The sequence below is a fragment of the Onychomys torridus genome, chromosome 1 (assembly GCF_903995425.1).
Source record: "Onychomys torridus chromosome 1, mOncTor1.1, whole genome shotgun sequence".
Taxonomy (NCBI): Eukaryota; Metazoa; Chordata; class Mammalia; order Rodentia; family Cricetidae; genus Onychomys; species Onychomys torridus.
The window spans coordinates 91,573,526-91,601,519 of NC_050443.1; the positions used below are offsets into that span (position 1 = coordinate 91,573,526).

Below are 27,994 nucleotides of genomic sequence, written 5' to 3' on the forward strand. Positions count from 1 at the left end.
AATGATAGCCAAATTCTGGTGCTGATTATGAAGTGATTACCAGGATGTTGTTATTTCAAAACTGTACCTCAAGTGCACAGCCCCACGAATCTTCACACACCTGGGTAACTACTACCTGATCAAGAAAAACCAGGATCCCGGCTCCCACATCAAGTTCTCTGCCACCCTAGACCCCTGCGCACGTCCCACCCTCCAAGGCCATGCTACTGAAACTTCTCTCACTGTCCCTACCTCTTGCACGGGATTGTCTTGGAAGGAGGAACGACTAGGCGGACAGTCTCGGGGAGTGGATGAGACCCTGGCTCCCATCATCCTCCCTATGGGCCCTTCAGGAGGTCTACACAGCGATGGCTCCGCATTCTGAGGAGCCAAGCTGGCAGTTCTCTTGGAGGATCCCCACACCCAGCTACGGCTGAGGGTAGCCAGACCCATCTGGGACGCGCCAGGGTCCACGCTGGCAGCACCCACGCACGCCGCAATGGCTGCCGGGCGGGCTCTCGTGACCGCCGCTGGCCCAGCACCTTTCTGGCCGGCTGGACTCCCGCGCCGAGGCAGTCGGGCGTGGCCCGGGGCGCGACCCTCCGAGCTGCGAGAGGCCGGGGGCGGCGCTGCGGAGCCGGGATGTGCGGCGCGCTCCCATTGGCTGTGCTTTCCACCCCCCCACCAGGGGAGAACCTGGTTTGGGGGTGGGAGGCTGAAGAAGAGTGGAAGGTGAGCGGTTCTCCCGGGAAGGGTGTGCGCGAGAGCCAATCAGGAGCAGCCGTGGAAAAGAGGCGCCGCGCCAGCCAATCAGACCCCGAGGCGCGGTCGGGACCCGCTGACGCCAGAGCGGCCGCAGCCAATGGGCGCACCGCTGTCTGTCCGCTCTTCAGCCGGCGGTCGGGGGCGGTGAAAAGCGAGTGAGGAGAGCGCGACGGCGGCGTAGCCATCGCTGAGGGGAGAGCGAGGCCCGAGCTTCCGCGCCGAGGTGAGAAGCACGGGCTCCGTCGCAGGCTCGGCCGCGGCCCCTCCGCGCCCGCTCGGCCACCGTTTTGCGGGAGTCCCCGGCCAGGCTGCGCTGAGGTGGGGCCTGCCAGCCGCCCCGCCCCCGCCCCACCGCGGCCGCCCGGAGGCTGGGGCGCTGCCTCTGCCCGGACGGTCCCTGCGCGGCGTGGCCGGGCCGCCGCCCTCTCGACAACCGGGGCCGCGACGAGGGAGCGGGGAGGGCCCCGGCCTGCAGCCCCGGGAGGCAGGGGCGGCCGCCTGCCGGGGGAGGCCGCGCAGAGGCGGCCACGGTTGGGCGCGGAGTTAACGGAGGAGGGTGGCGGCCTTGAATTGAGAAATTCCGGGTCTGAGGAGGAAGAAAGTGATGCTCGGGAGAGGGCGTCCATTAAGAGGCCCCTGGTCCGGGGTGGGATTGGCTCCTAGGAAGTAGGCATCGGTGGGGTTGCGGAGAAAGCGGCTGGGAGATGGGGAACTGGTTTGGGGTTTGAAGGTTAAGTCTCTGGACCAATGGGGACAGGGCATGTGGAGTGTAAGAAGGTACACAGAAACCGGAAGGTGGCGGAGGAATGAGAGATTGTAGGTTGGGGTGAATGGAGGATGTTTGAATAGAAGGTGTTGTTTGGCTTCTTGGAAAGTACACAAGGAGCAGTCAAGGTGGATTTCTGTGTGCTTGCTCGAGGGTGGGGATCTTTTGTGAATAGTGGAGTGACTACTGAGTTGAGGGAGCCAGCCCTTCAAGATGACAGTCCCTTCACTCAATACTTAGGAAGGGCCAAACGGAGCTTTGCCACGGAGACTGATCTTTGTCCTGTCCTCTGGGCGATCCATCTGATCGTTTTGCCACACCTCACACAAATTAACTTCTCAGAAGTAATGGGTATTAAGTACTATTTGTTTTTGATTGGGGTATTACTTAATTCTTTATGTTATAGAAAAGTGCTGAGAACAACATTCAAAGATTCAGTTACCTTGTTGGGTATGTGTAATATGGCATAAAAATGGTCCAAGGTCTCTTAACAGAAACAAAAGTGAGGAGTAATGTGTAAATATAGTTGTGTAGTCCTGAATGAACAATCTTTTAAATTTTGTATTATGATTTGTTGGGTAATTGCTTTCAATTTTGAGAAGAGTTTTGTAGTTAAACAAAAAATTCTTTTCATTTGAGAAAGACATTAGTATATGTGTGTTACTGTTACTGCCTTCCTCTTTGAAGCTTTTATTTGTAGGGTGCAGGCAGAGTTAGGAGGCAGATAGGAGGGGACCACATTTCCAGTGTTTTAAAATGGGAGGGATAGTTCTGTTTGAGGATAAGACAAAAGGCCTGTGAAGAATTACAGTGTTAAGGGCAAAATCCAAGAGAGCAGTTGTATAGATGTTTCCTTGTTCACCACATTAATTTTAGGACATAGAAAGTATTTGTGGGTAACATTCACTGTAAATCACATTTTGTCCTTATTATAACCTAGTGCCCAAGTGCTGAGTTGCCTGTAAGCAGAGAAACAGTTCAAGCAAAGTTAAGCAGGGCAAGTTTCTTGGAAAAGGTGAATTTTGAATCATTTGCACAAGGAGTTGGTTTATGGGTTATTAGTAGACACAAGGATGATTACAGTCTAGTAGTTTGTATGAAGTATAAGCAACTGTGGACCAAAAAAACTCACAAATGAAGATGGTTTCTAAGGCAAATTACAGATAACTCTGAATGAATTTTACGTACGTGGTCATCAGCAAAGCCTCTTCTTGAAGCTTGGTTAATAAATAGTGGTTCCTTATGATGATTTGGCAGGAAACAACAGTTGAACTGAAGATAGGCAATAACATACAGTGCCCCCCCTTTTTTTTGATAGTTAGAAATAGAAAAAATTTTTAGTTGGTAGTTTGTGCCAGAAACTGTTTTTAGCTTTTTCAAGTATCATCTTTTGATTGCGTTTTATAGGTGAGGGAGGCATTTGGACAGAAGGTCACACCAACTATTACATGGCAAGTCAGGGTTGACAGAATCAGTAAGTAAATGTTAATTGAGCATTTGCTTGATGCCAGGCATTGGGGATTCATAACTTACCATACAGTCCTAAGGTCAGACCTGAGACTGTTATAGAAGAGCCTTGTTATAAAAGAAGTCAGTAAAGAAGGAAAAAGATTGCTTGGTAAGATTTTGTAGATACTAAGGAGTATGTATGCTGTTTAGAGAAGCCTAGAGAGGAGAGGAACAATGACTAAAAAACCATTGAGGTAAATAAGGAAAAAGAAATATGAATGTAATCTCAAGATTGCCGAAGTGAATTATGATACGGGCTGACAATCATGTTTAGTGGTAGGTACTCAATTTAAATATTTGGTTTGCTCACATTTAGGGGAAACATCATAGCAGGACCCCTTGTAATATTTTTATCTTTGACTAAAAAGACCTCAGCGTTTTAAAAATGCTTGTACTTTTTAAAATTTTCCAAATAAAAATGAGCATTGTTATTTTTTTCATTAAGGGATGACAACCATTCAACAGAATCAGGGCCATAGGGAATATATAGATCTAAGCTTGGGGTGAGAGCAGAGATGGTCTTATTTAATATCTGCTCCATGTGAGCTATCTTGGAAGGCCTATTCTCATGTTGGAAATGACTGATTTGTTGTGAATTGAAACACTACATCCTAAAAGATGGCATTTACTTAATCTGGAGGATTAGGATATTAAAGCACCTTGAGTTATAGAGATAGAGTCCTGACTTTCCTGAACATTTATTTTCTTAAAGTTTAAGAAAGAAACTCAAGGTTAAAAGAAAACAATGAACCACTTATAGAATTGGGTCATTTTAACTGGTGTTTTTTTTTTTGGCCTTCCATCCTTCCTTCTTCCCACACATCATTTCTATTGTTCCTCTCTTTGGTGGGTTTGAACTTAATGAACTTAAGAGTTTCAGTTCAGTAAACAGTATAAAAGTGTTGTATTTATATTTAACTGATCTACATAAACAGTTAACAATTCACTATTGGGACTTGGGAGATGGTTCATTCAGTAACTTGTCTGCTGTGCAAGCATGAAGATCTTAGTTTGGATTTCCAGTACCCACAGAAGAACTGGCGTAACACACCTGTAATCTTAGCACTGGGGAGGGGGAGACAGGAAGATCCTGGGGCTTGCTAGCTTACTAGTCTAGTCAAATCAGAGACTTGTCTCAAAAGTAAAGTGGAGAAGCAATTGAGGAAAATATCTGATGTCAACCTCTGGTTTCCACATGCAGAAGCACACACACATTTAACACACACATGCACACACACTTCAATCTTGTATTCCCAATTCAAAGAGAACATATCAAGAAAATGGCTCTTTGTTTGCCAAGTAATTATTCCCAAGCAAACTAAGAGAATTTCCCCAAGGGCCAGTGCAGACTGAGTCCAATCTCATAAATAACTTGCATTTGACCTGTAGAGATTATGGAATAAGTGTACTGTGATTTCTGTTTCACCTAGACACTGTATTATGTTCCTTAAATAAATGATCACAATTACTTTTGTTTTCTTATGTGCATGCTGCATTTTATAAATGAGAATGAGGCTCAGAGATATAGTGACAGAACTAGGACATAGTCCTTACTTTGGTGGGGCAAAATGTCATGTACCTGTAGTTGCAGCACTTGGGAGGCAGAGGCAGAAGCAGGAGGATTCTGAGTTTGAAACCAGCCTGGGTTGTGTAGCACGATCCTGTCTGAGAAAAACAAGCAAACCCCCAAACCTATGCTTTGTTTGTAAAATTCAGACAGATGACTTATTTATATATTAATATCTGTAATTGAAAAAAGCATCATATAGCCCCCAGTATTTAATAGCTATTTGATACCTTAAAAGATAGGTCTCAGTCCCCTTCCCCACTTTCTTTGAGACAGGATCTAATTCCAAGTCCTGTTTGGTTTGGAATTCTCTAGGTAGACTAAGCTGGTCTTGAACTCACAGTGATAATCTGCTTTTGCTTCTTGAGTGCTGAGACTGAAGGTATATGCCACCATGCTGTTTGTGCCCTGTGACCCTGCCTCTAAATAAATAGTAGTGAGTTTATTACATTTTCCTGTTTTAGAGATGCATGTTTCAACATTTCAGTATTTTTGAAAAGAATATATTTGATAGTATATCTTTAAAAGGTATTCATGCATTCTACTATGTTCCACCTTCTGTTCATTGAGCAGTACAGCCCTACATCATGTTTATAAAACACTATACACCTATTCTGAGGTCTTTTATAGTTCTTCTATATTATTAAACTGCTTATGGGGGAACATGATGGCATTTACCTGTACTACCAGCACTCTGAAGGCTAAAGCAGGATTGATAGTCAAGTAGCACAGCCTATGTAAGACCAATCTCAAAGGAACAGTTAAACTTCTGTTTTCTGCTGTATTGTGCAAGAGAAATCAGATAAAGTAAGGTGCCCTGGGGTAGGTCGAACGTTAGGAGGGAGACTGAATATGTTGTGTACTGGAAACAATGTAGTAATGCTGGACTGTGCATTACAGACAGGTAGTGAATTGAACTATTTCGAAATGAAGTAGAATTTAGATATGTTGAGAGAGAAGGGATAGTAGGTAGTATGGTGTTGTACAAAAAATTAAGGCACAATGTTTTGTGAATGTATCCTTGTCCCTGGTGGGTTATTTGGCACATTCTCATTAAAAAGTGCCGGTATCTTATAAATATTATATGCCAACATGTAATAATCAATGTACTTTGGCTAAAGTGTGGGTGTGTGCCATTGCTTTTAGCTATAAATCACTTGGAGACTTTAAATGTCTCTTTTGTATGCATACACATGCGTTAACCATTTGAGAAACTTAAGATTTTGAAATATATAGTTTATTGTATTTCGTGGAATTTTTAGAGAATTGTGGGATAGCTTTGAATTGGGGGAATTTATACCATGCATCTTATAAAGTATTCTAAGAGTAACTTTTATTTCCTAGAATGCATCTTCATAAAGATTTGTTTTGTCTCCTTAGAAGAAAACACTGCATTTAGCTTTTGGTATAACTTTAGTGGTTTTTTAAAACTTTGATAGCTAGGCTGCAGCTCATTGGTCCCCAGCATGACTCTTGAAGCTTAGTAAAAAAATCCTTTGAGGTCTTTGGGTCCTGGCTTAATATCCACTGCCCCTTTGTGCACTGTTAGAGATTGAACCCAGGGCTTTGTTCATACTTGGTGAGTGTTCTACCCCGAACTATAGTCCGAGCTAATAATTCATTTTTTAATGTATAGGCAGAAAAGATATTTTGAAAACTCAACTCTGTTCTATTTTTTGTTATTCTTACTTATAACGAGTAAGTGATTTGATAGGGATTGCAACGTTATGAAACTTATCATGCAAATACTTGCTTAAAAAGAAGGCCAGTTGGATTCTTCATTGGATTCTTGGGGGAGAAAGGGAGCCATAGCCAGGTGTTTTTTGTTTTGTTTTGTTTTTGTTTTTGTTTTCAAGACAGGGTTCTTTTGTGTAGCCCTAGCTGTCCTGGATTTCGCTTTGTAGACCAGACTGGCCTCGAACTCACAGAGATCTATCTGCCTCTGCCTCCTGAGTGCTGGGATTAAAGGTGTGTGCCACTACTACTATCTGGCTCATAGCCAGGTTTTTTGTTTAACTGTTTCTTTGAGATTGGTCTTACATAGGCTGTGCTACTTGACTATCAATCCTGCTTTAGCCTTCAGAGTGCTGGTAGTACAGGTAAATGCCATCATGTTCCCCCATAAGCAGTTTAATAATATAGAAGAACTATAAAAGACTTCAGAATAGGTATATAGTGTTTTATATACATGATGTAGGGCTGTACTGCTTGAATGAACAGAAGGTGGAACATAGTAGAATGCATGAATACCTTTTAATTTTTTTTTGCATCAGAAGAAAGTTCTTTGGCTTACCTTGCCCTTTAACAACAAGGTCTGTGGAGAAAAAGAAAAAAAGAAAAACCTGTTATTTTGAAGCTCACATGTGGGTTGAAATAGCTCTACAAGTAATATAGGGTTTGTGGCCCATGGGATTGATTGTCAGTGAAACCCTGAGGCCCATAATCACTCATCATCCCCTTAGTTTTGAAGAATGGTTTTTAACATTAATTCTCTTAGAAACATGTGACTTTTAAAAACCTGTGGATTGCATTTAAAATATAGGTCATAATAATATGTGGTTATTAGCATAAGCAGAATTCTCAGGAGAGAAGAAGCAGGTATATTAGCTGATAGTGAGACATTTGATAGACTGAAGATGGTAAATAGTAGGTGAATTGCTTTAAAATGATAACCTTGGTGACCTTTTGGAGTTAATAATTCCCTAAGTAGCAAATATAAGAGTAGGAAACAGTTTATTTCAATGAATAGTAGTTAGAAATACAGACTTTGTGAGCTAGAGGATGTTAAGTGACCTGGCCTCTCAGTTAATTGAACAAGAAACCTGAGATGTTAATTAACTTCCCAAGCAAGGTTGTGGTGGTCCCAATAGTATAGCAATTGATTTCTCTGGTTCTTGTTAAATCTTTTATGCTTTTTAAAATTTTGGCTAGAGCCAAGAAGATGGCTTAACAGGTTTGTTTGCTGTGCAAGATGTGACCAGAGTTTGATTCCTCGAACTCATGTAAAAAGCCAGATGGGATGATGCACATCTGTAATCTTGAGTACTTCTAAAGCAATCAGTGGCAAACACAGGCAAATATTTAGGAACGGTACAGTTCTGTGAGAATTGACTCTAGAAAGTTGTCCCTTAAACTCCACACATGGGCCATGACATGTGAGTACTCACATTCATACACACACTTTTTTTTTTTTTTTTTTGGTTTTTCGAGACAGGGTTTCTCTGTGTAGCTTTGCACCTTTCCTGAAATTCACTTGGTAGCCCAGGCTGGCCTCAAACTCACAGAGATCCTCCTGCCTCTGCCTCCCGAGTGCTGGGATTGAAGGCATGCGCCACCACCGCCCAGTTTGGCTGTCTTTTCATTATGGGTCTCAGTATACAGAGAACAGTATGTTTTAGCTCTATAACTGATAATTTGACCACAAAATCCCCGAGTTTTTGTATTCTCTCTCTCTCTCTCTCCCTCTCTCTCTCTCTCTCTCTCTCTCTCTCTCTTCCCTGCCATTCTTAGTATTGTAACTGTTACAAGGCTTATGTAGGATAGTCTGCCTGGTACCTAATTCAGTTCAACATCTGAAAACATACTGGAAACCCAGAAAGTCACTAGACATTATTACCCTTGTGACTTTTATACAGTTCTTGGCCAGTCCTTGCCTGATAGCTTTTAGTTGCATGATATGTCTTAAAAGATACTGATTTTAGCCAGGCGGTGGTGGCACATGCCTTCAATCCCAGCACTTGGGAGGCAGAGCCAGGTGGATCTCTGAGTTCAAGGCCAGCCTGGTCTACAGAGTGAGTTCCAGGAAACACGCAAAGCTACACAGAGGGAAAAAAAAAAGATACTGATTTTAGAGATTACAGGATTTAGTCCCTTAAAGACATTCATGAAAGTATTCTTTCTCATTCAAAAGTAGAGACCAGGAGGATTATTGACATCCAAGTGCAGTTGTTATCACCACTTACATAGCAGGTCCTGATTCTGAATTCTTTACCACTTTTGCTTGCTGTGGCCAGAGGGAAGACCTACCTCCTCCCCCACATTCATGTCACCATAATCTGAAAGGACTCATAACAGTGCCTCTGAAACTTTTAAATGTAAACTTTCTAGTGGAATAATAACTGCTACCAAGATAAAAGTGTATTTTGGAGATTTTCATTGGGAAGATGAGTAGCTCCTAAATGAATTTAAAAAATTGAAGTCTTGATTAGTTAGAAAATCAGTGATGAGTTGCAGGAGTTTAATAATAACTACAACTAAATTGGTAACAAATATAAACTAATGGTAATTTTTTTTTTCAATTAGAAAACAAGATTGATAATAAAAAAACCATGACTAGGTAAAGAAAGCACAACTTAACTGGCAATAGTATCTCTTAAAAGTTACTATTATAACTTCTGAGTATCAAATGTGGTAGCATTACTAGTTGCAGTAACCAGACTTAGTACTTGAATACTGGTACAAGTCCTTCATATATTTTGATAATGTTAATTTTTTTTGCAATTCTTGGTAACTAGTTTAACATTTTATTCATATGTAGCCTTAAGGATCAAAGGACAGTTATGCTTTCTTTCTTAAGTGATTTGTATTCAGAAGTTTTTCCCATTTTTAGAGAAGTGTTACATAGATGGCTGATCTGGTGATCACAAGCTCTTAGTGAGCATTCATTGTTTCCCTGGGTGTACTGGGAAATTTGTGAAGGGCCTGACTTGAAGTTCCCTTAGTTTCTTTACTTCTGGACATCTTGTAGTCTTTGTAATGCTAATGTACTGTCACTAATCTGATTGGATATAGTTTACAGTTTCCCAAACCTCTTTCCCAAAAAAACTATGTTTTAGGTTTAACCTTAAACACAGATTTAGAAGCCTTCTGAAGAAAGTAATATAAGAGAAGTATAGTGTATCCCTGAGGTAATTTCCTGCTTTAAGGACTACATAGAAGTTATTCGATGTGATAATCATAATGAGTCATAACTGTGTGCAGTTATGAATGAGTTTGCAGAATAACCAATTTTGTCACCCTGTTTTGAAAGTTGAACTTTGTGAATAGAGAGTTTAGTAAACTTTAATTAGACTGTATAAGATACATGATTATTAATTTGACTTAGTTTTGGGTCATGTAGTCTACAGGTAATATTTAGGGTTAAAGTGTACATTTTCCCTTAACATCAATTTAAGCTCAGTATTTTAAAAATATTAATCATGAAATATATTGTGGACAGTATTCAACCGTCATGACTTTTTAAGCAAAAGAGGATATTTTCGTTTCCTTTGCAATATTGGCAAGGTTTGAAAACTTCATCTTTGGTAACACAAAGTATTAGTATACCTTGTGTATCAAACACTGTTTTATTTCTCCTAGGCTAAAAATATTAAGATAAAAATTTCTTGCCGGGTGGTGGTGGTGCATGTCTTTAATCCCAGCACTTGGGAGGCAGAGGCAGGTGGATCTCTGTGAGTTCGAGGCCAGCCTGGTCTACCAAGCGAGTTCCAGGAAAGGTGCAAAGCCACACAGAGAAACCGGTCTCGAACCCCCCCCCAAAAAAAATCTTAATATGGAAATATTTATTTTTATTAAGGTAAGGAATAAATGCAGCCTAGGCATTTGTCTATAAAGTAGTTTAAGATAAAATTACATGTGACTCATTTAATGGGCAAGTTTCTTTGAAGGATTCTCTCTCTCTGAAATGGAGTTGAATATGTTTTTCCAGGTGTTAAAAATGATTCCCACTTCCCCACCCATTTAGTGACTGTATGCATTTTTTATTTTGAACATTTCTTTCTACTGTTTTTTTTTTTTTTTTTTTTTTTGCCAGAGCTGAGGACCGAACCCAGTGGTCTGCCACTGAGCTAAATCCCCAACCCCTTTTCTGTAGATTTTATAGTAATTACCAGGATAGGTCTTAAACTTACAAACAAGAATAAAAAAATTGGATAATATTAAAAAAATATGCAATTTCTTATAATTTTAGTGCCATAGAATTGATACTTCCTCTCTGATGTAGTGTAAGTTAATTCTTTTCATTCTTGAGACAGGGTCTCAGCATCTAAAATTTTTCAGGGTAATAAGATCCTAGAAGCATTCTAGTTCTTGTGAAAGTGCTGTGCTTATAGAAGGATATCTGTGTACAAAATGGCCATGTAGTAGCCCAAGAACTAATTTCATGGACTGTTGAGATTCCTCACTACCAAGTACCTTAGACATTAGGGATGTAGAATACAGATATTGCTATAACAGTGCCCATGTAGGCAAACAGAGTGGCTATTATGTCTACTTCAATGGATGCTTACAACAGAGTTGGACACTAGCATCTTTTATTGGAAAAGGAAATGTTATCCAAGATGCTAGAACTATTCTTTTGTCTGTGGAAAACAGCCTGATAAGCTTTAATTTTTGAGAAAAGAACTCACTGTTCTTTGCTGTATGAACATAGTTTGTACATTTTGAGTTTGCATTTTGGTTGTTTATTTGTTATGTATAGCTTACTTTCATAAGAATTTATACTTAATGAAAAGACTATATATAGATTGCATTTACAATGTACATGTGTTTCAAAACATGTATATAATAAATTATACAATTTTGTTATGAGTATGTTTGCTAATTTATCTTTTGTAGTTGCTAACTAGAATTTTGTCATTCATGTGCTTTCAGATGAGAGTCTGGAAGATATATGTAAAGACTGCTTTTTAGTCTTACTGAAGTGAATTATTTTGTTTTGGCTAAAAAGTTATCATCCCCAAATGTGGTAATCTAATAATCTAGTTAAAGTTCATAGTTAATTGGGAAATGACATTATTCAATCAGTTTGATGACGTGTGTGTGTGTGTGTGTGTGTGTGTGTGTGTGTGTGTGTGTGTGTTGTGACTATAAAAGTTTGAAGGTGTGAGGCCCATAGTTATGCTAGCTAAATAATATGTGGTAAGGGGACTCAGGGAGGGAGATGGCTCAGTCGGTGAGGTACTTGTCACTCTAGCCTGAGGACCTGAGTTTGATCTCCAGAGCCCACAAAAAGCAAAAAGCCAGGTGTGGTGTACTTGTTATCCCAGCACTGGAGAGGTGGAGATGGGCTTATCCTTGGGGCCCACTGGGTACACAGCCTAGCCTACTCATTGAGTTCCAGGCTAATGTGAGACTGTCTCAAAAAGCAAAGTGGATGGTTCCTTAGGAATAGCACCTGAGGTTGAACTCTGACCTCCACATACGTCATTCACAGACACCAGTTATTTGATAAATAAAAACTACAGGAGGTCACTGTAATGAGGTTCTTATACTAGTCCCTAACATACCCTGAATAAATAAAAGTGGAGTTAGTCATGTAAAAGTTGTTTATCACCAAGCTGAAGCTCTCAGTTATTTTGACTCCCTTGGATATTAGGATTATAACAACAACAGTGAAACCTATATGGGCTAGTTTCATTTGGTATGATAATAAAGTTCCCTCTTTCTTAATCCAAAAAAGATAACCTTCAAAAAAATCTGATATTAACCAATTAGTTATTTTTCTGTTCTAAACCTGACTCTACTTCATGAGGAAGATGAGCTGGCTATAATTGTGGTCTACCTTTTGCTTTGTTTCTTCTTTCTTTTGCCTTTTTGTCTATTTGTTTTGGTATATAAAACCAGCTGGGCGGTGGTGGTGCACGCCTTTAATCCCAGCACTTGGGAGGCAGAGGCAGGCGGATCTCTGTGCGTTCGAGGCCAGCCTGGAAAAAGGCGCAAAGCTCCACAGAGAGACCCTGTCTCAAAAAAACAAACAAACAAACAAACAAACAAACAAAAAAACCCACCAACCTTTTAAAGCCAGACATGGTGGTGTATGCTTATAATCTTAGCATTTAGGAGATGGAGGCAGGAGCATCTTGAATGCAAAGCCTATCTGGCTTACATAGCAAGACTGTTTCAATGCAGAGAGAGACAAAGAGACAAAGAGACAGAAAAGAAAAAAGGAAAGAACAAACAACAAAACCCCCTAGCAATTTCCAAATTCCTTGGAATTCTTGTCTTATGGAATGAAGTGTTGTTTGATTATAAAATAGAAAATTAAGTCAATTAGGGTCTATTGAACTGTATGTTGTAATGCACTGGGGCCCATATTATCACTGAAAAGCAAAAACAAATTGTTAAACTAAATTGTTCTAATTTTGTCCTTTGACAGATTGGTGACTGAGGAAGGGAACCCAGAGACTCCTTGAACAACGAAGGCAAGGTATTTTTGGCCCCATTGAGAATTGAGTCCCTCTCTTCTTATAGAACCTACAAGGGTTTCCAGATAAGCCTCTCTTGGCCAGACTCTGTTCTTTTTGCATTGAGCCTAGGATTGTTTTGGTTTGGGGGTACCATACTTAGTTTGCTTTGTGAGTGCTCGACTTGGCTTACAGTGGCAGTCACATCCCCGGGAAAGAAGAGCTTGTGGCCATGCTGTACTCAGTGTAGACTGTGCATCCTACATAAGGTCTTGTTCACCTGCTAACCTAACAAGCTACATCTGCATCCTCTAAGCTGTAGTTTTAAATGTAGTGTGCAGTGAAGGCAGTACTATAGGGAGTGTGACATTACTCTCAGAATTCAAAGACATACTTCATCTTCATTTCTTTACTTGCACATTGGACTGCAAAAAACCTTAGCCAAGTTGGGTGAGGGGGTCCCATAACCACAGTCACAACTTGGGGGTACAATTCTAGCATTCAGAAACCATTAGAATACTTGCTATCTTGAGATAGTGTTTATGTCTTGAGTTTGGGCTGTCTTAAGTCATTTGTCAATAGAAAGTTACACTGTGGTGACTTCAAGACTGTCCGAAAAGGTGAGAGAGCTTCTGCCTGGACATTAGAATCCTGGTTGTGAATACATTGACAGCTTTGTGAGCAATCTAACTAGCCTGAGGTTACTGTGCTATAAAAGAGCCCAGGCTACCTTGTGACACTCTTCAGTTCAAAAACCTGAGCTGTTCACCTGCAGTTGCTTTGTAGAACCTTTTTTAAATTCCTGACTTGAAGAAATTGTGAGAGAATTAGTGGTTATTATAAATCACTTTGTTAAATAGTAATATAAAACCAGAACACACTTTTTCTGAATGTGTTGCTATGTACTGAGATTTGGTGACATACAGATGTGTTTTCAGTAAGCACATGTACCCCAGTGGTGTATTCTGTGTTCCTAACATTTACCTTCTTTTGATCATTCAGCTTTGGTATGTAAAACTTTTTTTCTATTATTCTTTCCTATGCTCATTTGCAAAACTACTCCAACTGTAAGTATTTAGAGTGTATTTTTGTTAATTGCAGCTGTCTTCCTGTATATTGGGAAGAGTGCATATTTTATCATGACATGAAGCTTAGGCATCATCTGTAGAAGACCTTTTGCTCAGGATCTTAATTGTGATCATTATGATGTTTGACTTTTTATCAGTTTCTTAGGGTGATGGTTACCAAGTTTTCACACAGTTGGCTCTTTATTTCATTGGAAATTTATCAAGGTTCTGGAGGCTGAAAGGTGTGAAATAAGTGTGAGCAGAGCCGTGCCTGGCTTGATGCTATAAAACTCTAGTCATTGACCTTGTTACATGGTATTTCCTGTGTTAGTAGAGCATTCCTAGACTGCAGTTTTGAACTGTGGTGCTTTTCTCACTCATGCTTCATTTTTTCCAAATGCTTGTGAAATACTAGAAATTACTGTTTAGAACAGGACTTGGCAAACCGTGGCCTGCATGTGGTGGCTTTCTGGTTTCTCTCTCTCTCGAGAGGGAGGGACAGAAAAAGAGAGTGAGAAAATATGAATGAGAGTAGGAATATTTTTTTCTTTGTCCATTTGTTTACCCAACTGTCTTTCCTAGTGGGCTTTGACTAATGTGTTTATGTATTAAATGCATAGAGGAGCCGGTTTTAAGGTTTTTTTAGTTTTATTTCAGCATAGTCCTGGCATTTTGTTTATTCTCTCTGGCTGCTTAGTCCATGTTATAGTACTGTAATGAAATACCTGAGACTGAATGATTTCATAAGGAAGCCTTTATTTAGCATAGTGTTAGAGACTCAAGGGACTGCATCTGGATATTATATGACAAGAGACAAGAAATGTGTGTGTATCTGAATCCTCTACCCTCCTCCCCATGTATTCAGTATTCAGTCAAGGGGGGTCCATTTGATGACCTCATTACCACTCAAAGATTCTACCTCTAAACATAATAGTTTGATTAGATTTCTACTCTCTTAATAATTCACAGTGGAGATTAAACTACAGCATGAGTTTTGGTGGGGTGACAATTTCAAACACAGTAGCCACTTTGTGCTATAATACAAGTTGGAAAGTTGTTTCTGAGCAGTGGCACACACAACTGAAAATACTTACTCTCTTTACCTTTTATAGAAACCTTTGCTGACCCATGGTTTAGAACATTTTGGATTTCTTTCTCTTAGGGGATATTTGAAACTGTTTTTCATTTAGGTTTTTTTTTTTTTTTAGATTTAATTAATTAATTAATTAGTTTATTTAGTGGTGTGTGTGTGTGTGTGTGTGTGTGTGTGTGTGTGTGTGTGTGGTGTGTATGTTCACCTAAGTGCTAGTGCCTGCAGAGTCCAAAGATATTCGGGCCACTGGAGCTGAGTTACAGGGGTTTGAAATGTCCACTGTGAGTGCTGGGAACCCATCTTGGGTCTTATGCAAGAGTAGTGTGTTCTCTTAACTACTGAACCATCTCTCCAGCTTTCATCTTACTTTTTATGTCATACAACTTAAGGAATGTTGTAAGATCATTTAGCTTAATTATCTGCCTGTCTGCTGCTGGCAAGAGATCTTCCAGTTGAGGTATAGAAAAATGAACTAAGCAAATTAAAGAATTAATGACAAGCCAGCATTGCATATGCTGTGTTAAACACAAGAATTATACCTGATTGGGAGTTTTAAAATGAAGATTTGGTGTCACTGGCCTGTAATCCTAGTAATCCCAGCTGCTTGGGAGGGTGAGTCTTGAGTATTACAAATTCAAAGCCTGTCTAGACAACTTAATGAGAACCTGTCTTCAAAAAGAAAGATAAAAAGAGGGGTGAGTGTTGGACCCTAGTTAACCTGTGAGTCCCATCTGCCTGAGGACCATGTAACTTCCTGGGATTCTGGGAGTTGTTCAACAACAGTAACAACAAAGCCTATGAGTTTTGTCCGTAAAAGCCTCAAACTCACAGAGATCTGCCTGGCTCTGCCTCCTGAGTGCTGGGATTAAAGGCGTGCGCCACCACCGCCTGGTGATTTCTAATTTCTATGTTTCTATACTTTTTCCGTACTTTATAAAAACATTTATAAAATACATAACCTGTGCCCATAAAACTGTATGAAAGGGTAGTGAAAAGTTAATCCCCTGCATCCCCTCTCCATAGTTACACATACCTTTCTTCAGCAGCAACCAGCATTACCAAATTTTTGGCTCTTCTTGCCAGAAATAATCCATAAGAATTTTTAAGACATTCCTTTTCTAGAAATGTGGCATCACAAGTATATTGCATTTTAGAAGTCACTTGTTTGCACTTCCTGTTTCACTAGGTAATATTTCCTTCTGAGTCTCTGAGGAAGTTGAGATTAGATAGTTGTAGTAACAATTTTCTTTGTTAAGAAATTCAGAAAAGAAACTCAGGAAGGAGGTGTAAAGTATATAAGTTTGAAAGACATTATAAGATAGTTTTCTGTTGGTAATACAAGATAGGATAGAAAGTGAATTAGATACACTTTGAACTCACCAAAATAGGTTAGATAATGGAATATTTTCTCTGAATTTGTCAATGCAAATTGACTAGACATTGTTGATGTATTTATTGCTTGTATATATTGTATATAGTTATTGTACTTATTGTATATAGTTTTTCTTATTAGTTATAACTTTTTAATTTTTTATTTTTATTAGACAAAAAAGGGGAAATGTGATATTTTATTTGTGCTTTGATAAATAAAGCTTACCTAGAGATTGGGGGAAAGGGCTAGCCATTTTTAGTAAACAAGAAGTCAGGCTTTTATTTGTGCTTTGATAAATAAAGCTTATCTAGAGATTGGGGGAAAGGGCTAGCCATTTTTAGTAAACAAGAAGTCAGGCAGCACATGCCCTTAATTCCTTAGCAGGCAGGATCTCTGTGTGTTCAAGGCCACACTGGGGAACAGAGCCAAGCATGGTGACACATGCCTTTAATTCTAGTACCAATCATAGAGACCTGTAGGTCTGTACAGACAGAAAGTGACAGAGCTGTGTAGGAAGAGGAAGTGAGGTAGCTGGGCTAAGATAGCCAATGAGAGGGCAGAACAGCAAGGCAATAAAGGTGTGGTAGACAGAAAGTAACTTGCATTTGGAAGCTGCAGAGTTGGTCAGGTAAGGTTGGCTAGTGGCTTTCTCTGCTCTAAGTCTTTAATCCAAATTTCTGGCTCTGTGTGTTTTATTTTAATAAGACCATTTAGAAATTCGTCTACAGGGAGAGGTAGGAGAGATAGCTTAGCAGTTAAGAGCACTGGGTTGCTTTTCAGTGAACCTGGGTTTGATTCCCAGCATCCACATGGCTGCTCAAGATCATCTGTAGCTCCGGTTTCAGGGATCCAGCACCCTCTTCTGACCTCCATAGGCATCACATGCAAGTGCTTCATAGGCATTGCATATAAGTGGTCCACAAACATACATGTAGGCAAAATACACACATAAAATAACTTAAAATATTACTAAATGTAATATTTTTATAAATTTCGTTAGAATTTCATACATGAATATAGTCTACTTTGATCATATTCATCCAACTGCTTCTCCCTCCACTCAGATCCACCTCCAACCAGCTCCCTTCCAAATTTATGTACTCATTTTTTTTTTCCCTTAACCCACTAATTGCGATTTGTGTTGCCCATATACTTACTGGGTGTGGAGCCATCTACTGGAGTGTGGGCTGTCTACCAGGATCCACACCATTAAAGAAAACTGACCTTCCCTCCTCCAGAAGCCAACAGCTGTCAATAGCTCTTCAGCTAGAGGTAGGGGCTCCTTTGTGCTGTGATGTTGAGTGGTATGATCATAAACGTTTCTGTAATGGTACCTGAGCCTTGTGGGAAGCGGATGTGCTATAGATGTCATCTTGGGTTATTTAATCATGAATGCTACCAATAGATTCTATGCCAAGCCACTTCATTCTTTGTTTCAATACAGAATATACCGCTAGAGGAACATTCCAGATTTTACCTGCTCCTCTGTAAGTGAACATTAGGGTTTGCACTTCTGCTGCAGTAGATATGGCCAAATTATACTCCCCCCTCCCATTAAGATTCTGTCCCTTTTGTACACTTTATTTTTTTTAATCTACTGGTTATTGTTAATCTGATAGATGAAAAGTTGTCTTGCTTTACCAGTTAGAGCAATTTGAAATACTGTTTCATGTCACTGGGTATATGATGTCAGTGAGTATGTCTGTACAAGAAGAGTGTGAAGGAAAATTCTCATACTTTAGCTTCTTTTCGTTAAAACAGATCATCATAAACTATTAAATAGCCTTGGTACTTGGTACAGAACCTTTATAAGCTAGTAGGCATGGGTCAGTTCAGAGAGAGGCCCCAAGATCACTTAGGAGCTTTTAGAAACATAGGTGAATTGAATTAGAAGCAGCTTTTTAACAGATCCCAGGTGATTTGTGTGTAGTTTAATGTTTGAGAAGTACTAGTGGAGGGTTCATCTGTGGCTCCCAAGGAGGGCATGTGAATGATGTATCTAAAGAAGGGTAGACATGGAAAGGTGTCCTGAACTTAGTTCTAAATTGAACTGGTGAAGGTATTTGAGATGTCAGAGTGTTTAGAGGAGCTGCTGTAGAAGTCTGTGTGGTCTTACCACTGGAGTGTTTCATTTTGAGGGTTTGTTTTGTTTTTTTTTGTTTTTGTTTTTATCTGGAATATTAGGGACTAACTAGTATATTCTAGTAGGGACCATTAGGTTCTGGGGAGAGAATATTATAAGGGCTAGGCATATTGTGTGAGTTAAGAGAGTTTAAGGGGCAGTGAGAAATCAGAATGCATTCTCAGAATAAGAATACAAACTTGGTGTCTCGGTCTAGGCAGAAGGTCCCTAAACATTTTTTATAAAAGGTCAAATAGAATATTTTAGGCTTTGGTACTATACATACAGTCTTTATTATAGTGAAATGTAGGTAGGTTGTGTTATTCCAATAAAATTCTATATGCAAAACCAGGGATTAAGAGAGATTTGGATTTAGGGTGGTGGTTTGTTCTGTCTAGTGTGGAGAATTGGGGATGAACTAGAGTTCTGTGGGCAGGTGGACATCTTAACAGTTGATATACTAAGTAACAAATTTTATGTGTAAGGTGTTGGGCTCTTCATGAAATCAGGTCTTGTAAAGCTGTGCTTGTCTTTCTCCTTAGCATAGTGCCTAAGTGGTACCCAGCCTACAGACTGAAGTTCTTGAGTTCCTGAGTTGGGCACAGGTACTGTGTTTGCAGTTAGCATGCTTTAAATACTGTCATTTCAAAAGAGGTCTAGACCAGTGGTTCTCGACCTTCTAAGGCTGCAACCCTTTAATACAGTTCTTCATGTTGTGGTGACCCCTAACCATAAAATTATTTTTGTTGCTACTTCATAACTGTAATTTTGCTAGTGTTATGACTCATAATATCAATGTCTGATATGCAGGATATCTGATATGCATTCCCTGTGAAAGGGTCCTTTGACCCTCAGAGGGTTCACAACCCACAGGTTGAGAACCATTGGTCTAGATAGTCTCAGGCTGCTTATGTTAGCATTACGTTAAATTTGGAGGGCATCCTGTAGGACTACTTAGGAGTGATGGTGTGGCTTAGGAACGACTTAGGAAAAACTGTCTAAAAAACTTGAAGTCTAAACAGAAGTTTACAAGTACAGCTTTGTCAGTGAGTAATCATAAAGTGAACTCACTCATGTAGTCACACTTGGACCAAGGAAGTAGAAAGAATTAAATCCTCACAGTCTGCTTTGTGGCCCTTCCTTCTCCCTGAGGTAAACACTGTCTTGACTTCTGTGTGTGTGTGTGTGTGTGTGTGTGTGTGTGTGTGTGTGTGTGTGTGTGTGTACTTTATATAATCACACAGACTATTTTTTCATTTTCATCTGTATTTTTGGCTAATATTTGAGAGCTCTTGTAACTACATTGCTATATAGAATATATATTACATTTTACTTCCAAAGAGTATTTGAGGCTTTTAAAAGATAATATTTATTAACTCTTAGTGCCCACGAATATTTACAAATGTTCCTAAATACTGCCAGGAAGCTTTCCAAAGTGATCACACTCAGTTTTACTGTATAAGTACTATTATGGTTTATCTCTATTTCTGTGTTTAAAAGTTTCAGAATAGTGGGGTTGAAGGGGCTACATGTATGTATTGTATCTACTAGAGCAGTCTGAGAGTAGGACCAGAGCTCTTAAGAGTGTTTGAGGGTTTTCTAATTATTGTCAGCTGGTAAGTGAATAGCTCTGATTTGTTTCTTCGAACCTTCAGATACTTGATAAAAGTCTGGTTTTGCTAAAAAAAAAAAAAAATCATTAATTTCTTTCCTCAAACTAAAAAGTGAATATATGTGCATGTGTGGACTGCAGTATTCAATCAATAAATTAATAGCTTTTAATCTTTAGTAATAATCTTTTTTTTTCCTGAGGCTTAACAGTTATACTATAAATGTAATGATTCTTTAAAAACTTGTTTATTAGTTCAAAAGTACGTAGTATGGGTACTCAGTTTTGTCTGCATCATTAAATGGCTTAATCTGCTTGAAAATTTTTTTTCACATATTTTCATTTATTTTGCCAGTAATCTCTATTCACTGGATTCTGTCTTTGCCGAACAGAATCCTGCTGACCATGTTAGTTGCTGGTGAATGAGCTGTGGCAGTAACACAAACCGTGGGTTGGGCCTTTCCACACTGTCAGAAATGTGTTGAATGTGAAGTTTATAAGCCATGTAAATTTTATCAGCTTAACTTCACCAATATTCCTGGTTTCACTTGAAATTTAAACTCTTGCAGTTGATAAATTATTTGTTACAGTTTGAGGTTAATCACTAGTACAACCCTAAAATTGCACATTACACTTTAAATAATATTTAGATTACAGACTGTTATAAAAGGTTAAAGAATATAAAGGAGCCAAAGAAGTGTAGATTAAATTCAGGTGGCCAGTATTTGGCCCACAAATCAATTGATATAAAGGTGAAAGTTTGAATAGTGTCAGTGTGGGTATTGTTAATGACAGGAGGATGGTGCTGAGCTGAGTACAAGGTCAGTCAGGAGTTTGTGGCCTGATGATCTGGGCAGAGGCTGGAGGAAGCATGATTAGTTCTTGACAAAGTCATGGATTGGTGTGCCATGCTGCAGTCTGTGTCTTGTTTTTGGTTTGATTCATTTCTGTTCAACATTTGCTGGTCATTTACTGACACAGAGAAATTGTTTTTCTTGCTCTAGTGTATCTTGGTAAGTTTAATGTACCTGCTTACTCCTGATATATGGTGGTGGTTGTTTATTTGTATAAATAATGTACTAAGTTAATCACCTTTACATTGGTATCTAAATGGAGAAGCCTGGGGCAAGGTACAGCTAAGAAGCTGTGTTATTCATAGCCCTAACTTGCTGTTTTTCAAAGGCATTTAAGTCCAACTCATTTTCAAAATTTAGTGATCCATGTGGGGTTTCCTTGATTACATGTAAAAATGTGTTTGAATTTATTACACATGTTGTTCAAGATCTTAGAACTTCTTGTACCTTGATCTGTTTTCCTCCACTGTTCTGGGATTTTTGTTACTTGTATTCTTGCGAATGAGTTTATCTGGGTAAAGTTTTTAAGTAGGTCATGTTTGATGGGACAGGAAACTAAATCTACTGATGTTAGGTATAGGCTTACTATTGACCAAGTACTATGTATTTTCATTAAAATTGATTATGACAATAATTAAATCCAGCTGGTGATTTTCTAACTCCAGTTCTGAGTTTGACAATAGATTGTATTTTCCTCCCTGTGGTTGGCTACATTTGAAAATGGCCCTCAGGGAGATGTTAGTAAAGTGAAGTTGCCTGAAGCAATTAACAGATTTTTACGCTGCTGCATCTTGGCCTGTCAGCTTTGTATGTGGAATGATTTGAAGTTTTAAAGGATTCTTCATATAGAATTCACTTTATTTCACACCCATCTCTTTATAAAGCAGGTTCTTGTCTACTATATGCACCAGTAAATGGCAGGATACCCTGACGTGAAGAAGGGTATGTTTTCCTTCTGTAGTTGAGTTATGCACCTTAGAACTGAATAGGACCTTTAAAATAATCTACTCCAGCCCTTTCATTTCCTCTGAACTTCTGGTGTTGTGTTGTGTGCTCAGTTATTTCCATGATTGATATGTTTATCTCTTTGAAAGGTATGTAGAAATTTTTTATGCTTTCTGTAACTGTGGAGTTTAGTTAAAAGATACTAGCTCAGATTAGATTCTGCTCATACATGTGTGCTTAGTGAACTTAGGGAAAAACAAAACAAAACAAAAAAACTTACTGGGAACTTGTATCGGAAGGTATTACTTAGTCCAGGACCCCAGCCCATGGGATAGTGTCATCCATATGCAAGGTGGATCTTCTTTTCCTTGCTTAAAGCTTTCTGGAAATATCCTACAGGCTCACTTAGATAAGTGCCTCATTAGTGCCTTTGTTTTTTAATCCAGTAAAGTTGAAAATTGAAATTAACCATTACAACATTGTATTGAAAGTTTTAATTTAATGTTTTTTTAAGTTTCATCACAGAGCAAGGGGATTTTTATTTTTTGGCAATAAAAAATCTGCGTATTTTTTAAGTGGTAAATTGTTGTGCTTTTGTACTTATTGGAAAATCCTAAGAGTTTAAAAAGTTAAAAAATGAGAGAGGACTCTAATTTTAATCACCTAATCAAGCTTCCAAACTATTAACATATTTACCCTTCCATTAATACTAGAATATTTGTTAAGTGAATGCAGTTTAAAGAAGTTTATTTTGTGTGTAAGTTGATATCCTAGTCATTCTCTAATTCTCCATTTGTGGTCAGTTTAGGCTCTGTTTATCCATAAGACCTGCATGTTCTACAAATAAAAACAGGTTCAGATTAGTAGTAGCTTTAGCTTAAGTGGCAGAGTCTGGATTTGAATTATTAGTTAAGAATATATCTTAAGTAGCATTGTGGTATGTTTATCTTAATACAATTTTAAATGAAAATACTCTTTTTAAACACCTGTTGGAAAACACTTTTGGCAAGTAAACCTGAGTGAATTCCTTGAAAGGAGTGGTAGTACTTGGTACTCAGCACTTTGTTAGACTTTAACTTGTTAAATCTTTTGAATCAGAAAATACTTGGAGAAACTTGTAGTTGCTAGGTGTCTTCTCCCTTTCCAGGAGGGAATGATAATCCTGTGCAGTTCTCGGGAGTGTAGTGCTCTAGCTGCTTGCTCACTGATGGTAGGAGCTTGTTAAACTCATTCACTAATTGTTGGTTAGTTCTTGGATTTTCTACTTTTATGAGAATTGCTGATTTCCAAACATGGTATATCTTTGTTCTTTCTTCAGAGTAATTATTTTGTAGTTGCAATTTCTTGTTGTTTTTTGTTTTTCAAGACAGTTTCTCTGTGTAGCTTTGGAGCCTGTCCTAGACCAGGCTGGCCTTGAACTCACAGAGATCTGCCTGGCTTTGCCTCCTAAGTGCTGGTATTAAAGGCATGCGCCACCACTGCCCGGCTAGATGCACTATTTTTAAACCTTTACTACATTTGTTTTTTGATAATTTTATACATGTGGAAAGGGCAGTCTTATTACTGTAATTCCTTATCTCCTTTTTACCCCTATTAATTATCTTTCAATTTTTTTTTAAGATCCATAGAGTTTGAATAGGATTATCTGTGACTGTGGATATGGTTCTATCCATCAGCACTTGGTGGGTTTCTTAGTGGGGTATACAACTGAAGACAATACTGCCCCTTCCCCAGAATCCATTAGTAGCCAGTAATTCAGCAGGGAGGAATAGAGCCCCGTGGACTCCTTCCTGGTCTATGATTGACTGTTGATAGGTCCCATCTTGTTTAGACTTATTGTAGATAGTCATAGCTGTTGTGACAGGCTGTGCCATGCCTAGAAGACAACATTTCAGCAATCCTCCTTCCTGTCTTCCAGTTCTTACATTCTTTTCACCCCTTTTCCTTGAAGTTTCCTGGGTCTTGGAAAGAGTGGTATAAATGTCCTAAGCACTTAGCCGACACTTATTCTCAGTACCTTGAGCAGCCATTGGTCTCTACATTCCTTACTGTACATTGCAAAGAGAAGTTTCTTTGAATCTTAAAATAGCATTTGTCTGGATATAAATATAGAGAATAGCTTTGTGCTGTAGTAATTTACATAAACAACAGTAAGCAGTAAGTGTCCCCTTTAGGGCCTAAGACCTCTCTCTATAGCCATGGGGTTTGGGATCAGTACCAGATCCGAGTTCTCTGTTGTGGAGTAGGCCTCAAATACAGTAAGAGAACAGTTGGTTACTCCCATAATAGTCATGCACCATTGCATGGTTGAGCACATCTTGCATGGCAGGTTGGTATTGCAGATTGTAGGGATCATGGCTGAGTAAGGCCGTTGATGCCTTTACTCCTCCAGCAGACTGCATAGTACCTTCAGGCACAATGAAAGCTTACTAGCAGGGAGGAAGCTTCCAACCTGTTCCAGCTTGATTGTCTGCACTTTGCAACCAAGGTGTGTGATGTTTTCAGCAGTAGGGTCTTATTAAGTAGTTCTATTGGGCAACATGAGGGCAAAGAGCCTGTATTGTTTGGGAGGCCTCCTCGACCAGTACATCATTGGGAATTTTGTTAAGTTACTTTTGGCTTTAAAGGTCATCATTATGTAGATGCAATATTCTTATAAATGGTTTGAATGATATTTATAAATGGCTTGGAGGGTATTTATAAAACTTCAATGTCTTCTTGATGTTTACATTATCCTATTTTGTAGTTGGGTTGTGCACTTGGTTTTGGTAGCTGGTTTTGGAGATATCTTTTTTCTAAGAATTTTTCCTGAGATGGGATTGCTGGTTGAGAGCTTCCTGGAATATACATTAAGGGCCAGGAACAGACAGATAGGCCAATGCCTTAAAATCTGTACTGGAGACAAAATGCTGTATAGACTTTTTTCTTTTCTTCTGTTGGCTGTTTTTGTTTCCTTTCTGCAGATCTGCTTTTTCCACCTTCTTAAGGATGCCTGGTACACCCTGAAACTTAGCCTATTTTAGTTTTGCCCCCAGCACCCGATTGGGTGCTCCCCTAAGTATATTCAAATTTTAAGGTTGGAGCCAATATTTACTTAGGAAATGAGACTGCCAGGAACAGTTCTGCTGTTCTGTGTGCATACTTTCTGATTACTTTGATGACTTCATACTCTAATCTAGCTTCTTGATCCTGTGCTTTTCTCCTGGGTTTCAGCTCTGCCCTCCTTAGAGTACTTTTCTTCTTCTGCCATGGTCTCTATGTCAATTCATTCTTATCTGTTCTTCTGCTTTAGTCTTCTCCCTTTATTTTGCTTACTCATGAAGTTTTTTGTTTCTAGATTTTAAAAAATGTTTTTAGTTGAAATAGAAATGAGAACACTTCCTCCTCCATTTCCTCCCTCCAGCCTCTCCCAGCTACCCTCTCTTGAATTCCTCCCATGCCACACAGCTCTCAACTTGATAGCCTTTTTTTCTTTGATTGTATGTTACATACAGTCATATATGTATGTATATGTATGCAAAAATAAATGTAACCTGTTAAGTTCAATTTTTGCTGATTTTATATATATGTTTTCAAGGCTGAGCTGCTGGCATTGGACAACCAATAAGGTAGAGACTACTTCTCCTTCTTCCAGCAATTAAGAAGTTGCCTGTAGTTCATCTCGGAGTGTGATCTCTAAATTTTCCCCTTCTCACATTATCTTGTCCATTGATATTTCTAGGAGAGACTATTTCATGGCTGATTTACTGGTATTCTGGTTCTTAAAATCTTTTCATTCCCTTTCAGTGATGTTCCCTGAGCCATAGATGTAGGAGATGTGATGTAAATGTTATCTGTTGGGCTTGGCTCCCCATAATTGGATCCCTGCATTGCATACAGTTGGTTTCTGCGATGCTCTCCATTTTCTGTAAAGAGAATCTTTTTTGAGGAGTAGTTGCCACACTTGTCTAGGAAAGGTGGCTTACACTTCCAGATTTTTACAGAACACTTAACAGATTATGAGAACCTTGAACATAAACACATACATCTATTAGAATTTCCAGCTTAAATGAGACTTTAGCATTGTAACATTTTTTCTTCTCTGATTGCATTGCATGCCCTCAGGCATGTGTTAATATTTCATTCTATGCATATGGATTTCTAAATAGCATAGAGCTTGGATTTCAATATAGTATAGTCTTAGTGGTAACATATTTCATAGATCTTCCTGTACTCACTCCATTCATCCCCTAACACCCCCCCCCATTTCCTTGTATATTTTTCAACCCCCTATCTCTCTGTCTTTTTGTTGTTGTTGTTGCTTATTGTCATGAATGTGTAGAAGAAAGGATTTGATGTTCCCTCTTCCTATTTAAGTGATTGATGACAGGTGACTGATACCTGGCAGTGTTATTCAAGCTTAGCAATTTGAGTCTGCTGACCTCCATTCAGAGTTATAAATTTCTTTGGGAAGAGAAAGCCATCATTTGGTTGTATTCAAGGTTTCACAGAGGTTGAATGAATATTTGAGTTCTGAATGTAATGTTTTAGAGATCTTTTAAATACAACAGTACTAAAGAAACTTGGGGCCTGAAAAGGTGAGTGACTTGTCTGTGGTGATCCAAGAAAGAACAAGGTCTTGAGGAGCTGCAGTCTATTATTGCTTCCTCTGTACTATAATGAACCAAAGGAGTCTTCTCTTATCAATATTCAGTTTTAATTTTTGCCAGTCTTTTAAAATATTTATGTGGAAACTGAGAGGTTTTTAAATAAGGTTGAACATACATTCATAAACTAATGTGTGTGTTGTCATGTTTCTCTCATAGTCAAAATGGTTTCAATCCCAGAATACTATGAAGGCAAGAATATCCTCCTCACAGGAGCTACTGGTTTCTTAGGGAAGGTGCTTCTGGAAAAGTTGCTGAGATCTTGTCCTAAAGTGAATTCAGTCTATGTTTTGGTGAGGCAGAAAGCTGGACAGACACCACAAGAGCGCGTCGAAGAAATCCTTAGTGGCAAGGTAAGTGTAGAGGATAATTTAGAAGGCGACAAAAGTATTTGCTTGTGTATGAATTTTGTGAAGCATCATTAGCTTAGTATATTTTTTCAGTATCTCCACTGCTCCCCCCGCCCAAAAAAAAAAAAACCCTGGGGAAAAATTGCTAAGTTCCAGCAGTGTGGCAGTGAATTAGAATCAGGAAATGAAAAAAGCTTTCTTTTATGCTAGATCAAATTTTTAATAAGGTTAAACTACTGTTATGATTGATATTTCAAGTATGCTTTTAGAATAGTTGAGATGGGTTATTTGTAGCTATCAGCTAGTTTAGTCTTCAGATAATAATAATTAGTTTCTGAAGTACCTACTACCATGCTGTGAGACTATGTTTTAATGTACTTTATAAGTCCTAGAATTAGTCCTCATAATAGTAATGGTAGCAGGATCACATTTCTCATTTGGCAGAAGTCAGAGGGATCATATAAAGTGTTAACCATTTTGAACCTTTAGAAAAATATTAATAACAAAAACTGGAAATTAGCAAAAAGTAAAACTATTTCAGAATCATAATAAGCTAGTGAATTCTCCCAAAAGGAATAAATTTATATGACATTATAGATATCAAAACTGATCTCAAAAATTGAAATTTGCTAAATATAAGGAATCTGACTGCAGGCATATTTCAGAAAGGATTTTCACTTACTTATTTAAGAATGAAATGATACTTGTTTGTGTACTTAAACTTTGGGGTTTTTTTGTTATTGTTTGTTTTTGCTTTTTTTTTTTTTTTTTTTTTTTTGAGACAGGGTCTCTCTATGTAGCCCTTGCTGTCTTGGAACTCATAGCTTCTAATAGGCTTATTTAAAAAAAAGAAAGGCAATAAAAGAAAAACCGTAACTAGCAAACCCCTCCACAACTACCAGCCAGATTTTTCACTGTGAATGACCTTCATAGGAGTTTATGGTACTTCTTTGGTTGGAACATATTGTCCTGTCATAATATTTCTAAGACCACATGCATCAGGTATTCTTAATTATGTTCCCCCCCCCCCCCAAAGCCCGAGATTTAAGTTCCTTTGTCAGAAGTTTAGAAATTATCTTTATACTTTTCAGGTTTTCCAGTTAGTCTATAGTAATTTCCCTAAACCATTACCTCTCCTTTTATTCTTTGCTTTCTTTAAGACTCAGG

The 27,994-nt window shown here is 38.8% G+C and overlaps 1 protein-coding gene across 4 annotated transcripts in view; it reads left to right on the forward strand.

Moving 5' to 3' along the window:
* The first annotated feature begins 858 nt into the window (after positions 1 to 858).
* The window catches only part of Far1 (fatty acyl-CoA reductase 1), a 65,333-nt gene continuing 38,197 nt past the window's right edge, over positions 859 to 27,994 (forward strand). Inside the window, exons 1-4 of one of the 4 annotated variants that reach the window (XM_036189866.1) lie at positions 859 to 967; positions 12,742 to 12,792; positions 18,966 to 19,028; positions 26,637 to 26,830. In XM_036189866.1, coding sequence (XP_036045759.1) covers positions 26,642 to 26,830 — 189 coding nt within the window. In that variant the 5' untranslated portion in view covers positions 859 to 967; positions 12,742 to 12,792; positions 18,966 to 19,028; positions 26,637 to 26,641. Of the gene's footprint in view, positions 968 to 2,965; positions 2,985 to 12,741; positions 12,793 to 18,965; positions 19,029 to 26,636; positions 26,831 to 27,994 lie in introns of those variants that run through there. The other 3 variants (XM_036189850.1, XM_036189858.1, XM_036189877.1) reach the window with 3 other exon arrangements.